Source organism: Triplophysa rosa, unplaced genomic scaffold (genome assembly GCF_024868665.1).
Source record: "Triplophysa rosa unplaced genomic scaffold, Trosa_1v2 scaffold9_ERROPOS100000, whole genome shotgun sequence".
NCBI classification, from domain to species: Eukaryota; Metazoa; Chordata; class Actinopteri; order Cypriniformes; family Nemacheilidae; genus Triplophysa; species Triplophysa rosa.
Window position 1 is genome coordinate 74595 of NW_026634977.1, and position 6179 is coordinate 80773.

The following is a 6179-nucleotide window of genomic DNA, read 5'->3' on the forward strand; positions in this document are numbered from 1 at the left end:
AGATCAAATATTGAAAGATAAAGAAAACTGATTTCAGTCATTAACTAATATACAGATATATTTTTCATTACTTGCACCATAGATGCAGTTACTGGATATGTATATTCTTAATGGCCTTTGTATTAAAAAAGCAAGTTATTTTTATATAGTCTGATAACAATGTTTAAAAATGGCAAAATAAAAAAATACCTTATTCAAATATTCCTTGATTTGAAGATTGCTCAGGTTATCAAATAATTTGATGCTAAGAAATGCACGAACAACTGTAGTACTTGTTGCTGTTGGAGTAGTTGTAGTGGTTGGTGGAAGAGTTGTTGGAGTAGTTGTAGTGGTTGGTGGAAGAGTTGTTGGAGTAGTTGTAGTGGTTGGTGGAAGAGTTGTTGATGGAGCAGTTATAGTGGTTGGTGGAACAGTTGTTGATGAAGTTGTTGTATTGGCTGCTGGTGGAATAGTTATTGAAGTATTAGGTGTAGTGGTTGTTGGTGGTAAAGTTTTGGTATTTGAAAAAGTTATTGATGGCGTAGTTGTTGGTGAAGTAGTTCTCAAAGTAGTCGTTGCACTGTGTTGAGTTGCTGAAATAATGGTTGTGGATAGAGTACTACAACTACAAGAAGTTGTTGTAGGTGGAGTGGTTGAAGATGTTGGTGGAATAGCTGTGGGAGTACTAGTTGATGGTAGAGTAGTTGGTGTCGTTTGTGAAATACTTGTTGTTAGAACACTTGGATTTTGAAGGTTGTATGTTTGCCCTATGGTTTCTAGTGAAACTGCATTTCGTTTTTTTCTCTTCTGTGCAAAATTAGGTATTGTAGTAGTAGTAGTAGTAGTTGTTGTTGTGGGTAGTAAAAGAAGAGTTCTGTGTGAAGTGGTTGTATTTGTTAGAAATGGAGTATATGTTGGCAGTGGTGCTTCAGTTGTTGGTGTATAAGTTGATATTTGTAATGTTGCAGTTGTGGTTGTTGTTGGTGGAGTAGTAGCGAAATTGAAAGTTGTAGTAGTGGAAGGTACATTATGTGTATTTGTTGGTGGAGTAGTTGTAGTTATTGGTAAAGTAGTTGTAGATATTGGTATAGTAGCTGTTGGTGCATCAGTTGTAGTTATTGGTAGAGAAGTTGTAGTTATTTGTGTAGAAGTTGTTGTTGATAAATCACTTGTAGTTGTTGGTGCAATAGTTGGAGTTGATGGTAAAGTAGTTGTAGTAGTTGGTGCAAAAGATGTAGTTGTTGGTTCAGTAGTTGATGGTGCAGAGGTTTTACTTGTTGGTGCAACAGTTGTTGTTGTTGTTGTTAGTGCAGCAGTTGTACTTGATGGTGTATAAGTTGTAGTTGTTAGTGAAGAAGATCTGGTTGTTGGTGCAGTAGCTGATGGTGCAGAAGATGTAGTTGTTGATACATCAGATGTTGGTGGTGAAATAGTTGTAGTTGTTGGTGCAGCAAATGTAGTTGTTGGTACAGTAGTTGTAGATATTGGTATAGTAGCTGTTGGTGCATCAGTTGTAGTTATTGGTACAGAAGTTGTAGTTATTTGCGTAGTTGTTGTTGTTGATAAATCACTTGTAGTTGTTGGTGCAATAGTTGGAGTTGATGGTAAAGTAGTTGTAGTAGTTGGTACAAAAGATGTAGTTGTTGGTTCAGTAGTTGTAGTTGTTGGTGCATCAGTTGTTGTTGTTGTTGTTAGTGGGGTAATAGTGAAACTGGAAGTTGTAGTTGTAGGTTCATTATGTGTAGTATCTGTTGGTGGAGTAGTTGTAGTTGTTGGTAAAGTAGTTGTAGATACTGGTATAGTAGCTGTTGGTGCATCAGTTGTAGTTATTGGTACAGAAGTTGTAGTTATTTGTGTAGTAGTTGTTGCTGATAAATCACTTGTAGTTGTTGGTGAAATAGTTGGAGTTGATGGTAAAGTAGTTGTAGTAGTTGGTGCAGAGGTTGTGCTGGATGGTGTATAAGTTGTAGTTGTTAGTGAAAAAGATCTGGTTGTTGGTGTAGTAGCTGATGGTGCAGAAGATGTAGTTGTTGATACATCAGATGTTGGTGGTGAAATAGTTGTAGTTGTTGGTGCAACAGTTGTGGTTGTTGGTGCAGCAAATGTAGTTGTTGGTAAAGTAGTTGTAGATATTGGTATAGTAGCTGTTGGTGCATCAGTTGTAGTTATTGGTAGAGAAGTTGTAGTTATTTGTGTAGAAGTTGTTGTTGATAAATCACTTGTAGTTGTTGGTGCAATAGTTGGAGTTGATGGTAAAGTAGTTGTAGTAGTTGGTACAAAAGATGTAGTTGTTGGTTCAGTAGTTGTAGTTGTTGGTGCATCAGTTGTTGTTGTTGTTGTTGTTGTTGTTGTTGTTAGTGCAGCAGTTGTACTTGATGGTGTATACGTTGTAGTTGTTAGTGCAGAAGTTGTGGTTGTTGGTGCAGTAGTTGTAGTTGATGGTGCAGAAGATGTAGTTGTTGGTACATCAGTTGTTGGTGATGCAATAGTTTTAGTTGTTGGTGCAGCAAATGTGGTTGTTGGTGCAGCAGTTGTGGTTGTTGTTGGTGCAGCAGTTGTATTTGTTGTTGATGAAGCAGTTGTTTTTGTTGTTGTTGTTGTTGTTGGTGGTGCAGTAGTTGTAGTTGTTGGTGCAGCAGTTGTGGTTGTTGGTGCAGCAGTTGTGGTTGTTGGTACAGCAGTTGTAGTTGTTGGTGCAGCAGTTGTAGTTGTTGGTGCAGTGGTTGTAGTTGTTGGTACTTCAGTTGTTGTTGTTGTTGGTGCAGCAGTTGTGGTTGTTGATGAAGCAGTTGTTGTAGTTGTTGGTGCAGCAGTTGTCGTTGTCGATGAAGCAGTTGTTGGTGCAGCAGTTGTAGTTGTTTGTACAGAAGTTGTGGTTGTTGATGAAGCAGTTGTAGTTGATGGTACAGAAGTTGTAGTTGTTTTTACAGAAGATGTAGTTGTGTTTGTTGTTGGTGGAGTAGTATTGAAACTGGAAGTTGTAGTTGTAGGTTCATTATGTGTAGTATTTGTTGGTGGAGTAGCTGTAGTTGTTGGTAAAGTAGTTGTAGATATTGGTATAGTAGCTGTTGGTGCATCAGTTGTAGTTATTGGTACAGAAGTTGTAGTTATTTGTGTAGTAGTTGTTGTTGATAAATCACTTGTAGTTGTTGGCACAATAGTTGGAGTTGATGGTAAAGTAGTTGTAGTAGTTGGTGCAAAGGTTGTACTTGATGGTGTATAAGTTGTAGTTGTTAGTGAAGAAGTTCTGGTTGTTTCAGCTGTGGTCGTTTGTAGACCAGTTGTGGTTGTTGATACAGCAGTTGGAGGTGTTGGTAGAGCAATTGTCGTTGTTGGTCTGGTAGTAATTAGTGTATTGTTTTTCTGTGCAGTTGTTGGTGCAGTGTTTCTTGGAATTAAAGTAATTCTAGTTGTTGTTGTTGATGATGTACTACAACTACAATAAGTTGAAGTTATTGGTGTTGTTGGAGTATTGTTTCTTGATACACCAGTTGCAGTTGTTGCTTCATTGTTGAGTGAAATACTTCTTGATGGAGTAGTCATTGACCTTTCACCTTTACATGTAAAGTAGAATTAATACAAATAGCGCAGACAGATATTTACTTGCTTTAATAACAGAACGATGCATAGTCAAAATGTCACAATATCTATTTTTGCAAGAACAAGTTACATTGATTATCACAGATTTTCTAACCCATATTTGTCTGTTTTTATTTTTCTTTGACTAAGTATTTTTTTACTTCTTATATTGTTTTATGTTGGATGGATGTGCTTATGACAGAATTCTCATTTTGAAATGAAATGACACAAAGAACTGAACAAAATATAGATATGCATCCAAACTGTCAAAGCTGTCATTCAAGCACATGCTCACATGTGCACACAAACACACAAACAAACATTTTAGCAGACATGTATCCTGTATTTGTTGGTCTCTTTAAATCACTTTGTCTATGCTGTACTTGTGGGCAGGCCACAGAGGCTGTGAAGTAGACACCACCATTAAAGATGAACTGCCATATTCCACAACTCCTCTGTTGTCACAGGATGGCTATATAAAACGAATACGACAACAGAGTAGTCCACAAAAAGGTATTTAATAATCGACAGGAGAGCGAACCAAGGAACAAAAGCACATCACATAGACAAACAAAATCAGACAAAGAACTAAGGAACCGACAGGCTTAAATACACAAGAGGAACAGAATCAGGTGAGGGACTAACTAACTAATAATGAACACAGAAGACAAAACAAAACGTATTGGTTACGGATGTAACCTCTGTTCCCTGATGGAGGGAACGAGACATTGTGTCGAACCAACAGATGGGGTTTGACTTGAGAACCTATCATCTTTTGAGTCGTTTTGAAAAGGCCAATGAAATTGGCGACTGAAATGTGCATGCCGGACTCCGCCCTGGATATCCGGGTATAAAGGAAGACGGTGTGCTACATTCATTCACCTTTTGGGCTGAGGAGCATGAAGGACACAATGTCACGTTCCTTCCATCAGGGAACAGAGGTTACATCCATGACCAATACGTTCCCTTTCTGTTGGTCTCTCGACGTTGTGTCGAACCGACAGATGGGGTTCCTATGGAAAACGCCACGGCGCTGTGCCGCGTCACAATCTCTAGCGAAGTGACGCTGACTGGCCTGGGTGTGTCAGACACGAGTGCTAGCGCGAAATTGTAACCGTCCAGTAGAGAGGTAGGGGGTCCCAGAGCTTTTGAAAAAGGTGGGACACCCCTGCCACCGGCCGTCACAGGCAGAGGCCTTGTTGCTCTAACAGCGAGAAGCCGCCCGGCACCGTAAGGGTGAGGACACTCACTGAGGAAACACGCTACAGAGACCACTTCCTACCGTGGGGAGGAGTTTAGTGGAGACACCCCCTGCCGGCGAGACCATGCTGAAAACTCATGGGAGAATGTGCGGACTGAAGGAAGTGCCGCAAGGTGGAGGTCCGCCTAGGGAAGGTCATGGGTTACCAAGGTGGGAACCAATCATGAGGATACCTCAGACGGAACCGCCCGATGGGGGGGTTACTACATCTCGAGCACTAGGTCCGTTTAGAGCAGGAGTCTTCAACTAAAATTGCTTGAGGTCCAGTAAACAAACCCTCCTTGCCAGTCGAGGTCCGGACAATTAAATACCTAAAATCATGAATTGATGGTTTTTGGCAGACCAAAGAAATAAACATGTCTTTTCATATCTATACAACGGCATAACAATGTCTGACAACAATATAATGAAGGAAAATGTGCAAAATGCCATAATCTCTACACCTGCATTGAACATACATTCATTTCAAAATTATCAACTTTAAAAGAAAACTAAAGTGTTGTTTTCTGCTGAACTGAGATGAACAAATAGCAACATCAAGTTGCGACCGATCATCATCTGATAACATTTCAGCTCTTCTTGTGGCTGTTGCAGCTGAAAGGGGGGTTAGTTTAATATTTTCTTTTAGTTCATGTCTTTATTTTCCTTCTAAATCTAAATCTAATCTAAATCTAAATCTAAAAGTGTTTCACACGCAGGCTCCATTCACTCTTTTACTATTTTACCCTCAGTAAAGGGCTTGTTATGTTTTCCTAAGATCCACTGTATTCTTAGCCGAACATTCACTCGTTGTTGGGCGGCAAGTGAGTGAGGGAGGACCCATGTAGATCGCTACTACTGGGCTTTGAGCTAATATATTTTCCGTGTCCTTACTTCGGACTGCTGCTTGTAAGTTTCTTCAAAGTGTCTCTGTCTAATTTCATAATGCCGTTTAAGGTTTCCACTTTTGACAACCGCGACAGACTCCGAGCAAATGAAACAAACCGGTCTCGTGCATCTCGATGCAGGAAGAATAAATGCAAATCTGTTGACCCATTCATCTCGGAAAACATAGTTTTCAGCGTCAATTTTTCTAACTTTTGAAAAGGACATTGTTTTTCAGTCACTGACAGTTACATCTGTCTACGCGCTGTGCAGCGAGTCTGTCCCGGCTCTCTTCTCTCGTCGAGACGTCGACGTCTGAACGTGGCAACAGTGCGCATATGTTAACTGTCCGTGGCGCCGTTGGACCCAAACTGCTACTGAGCGGACCTTGATGTGCCTGGTATAAATTTGATTGCATTATAAAATAATGTTAGGCGTTCATTTATTTATTATGTCAAAAGGCTTTGAGGTCCGGACGGATCCATCTCGCGGTCCG

General features: G+C 40.0%; 1 protein-coding gene across 1 annotated transcript; it reads right to left on the minus strand.

Moving 5' to 3' along the window:
* Positions 1-463: 463 nt before the first annotated feature.
* On the minus strand, positions 464-3303 carry LOC130551358 (mucin-2-like; the record flags this gene model as incomplete). The annotated part of the gene is made up of 4 exons (XM_057328931.1): positions 464-572; positions 746-2034; positions 2308-2505; positions 2908-3303. Coding segments are annotated over 4 exons (1992 nt in total), but the record flags the coding sequence as incomplete, so codon positions are not given.
* Positions 3304-6179: the final 2876 nt, after the last annotated feature.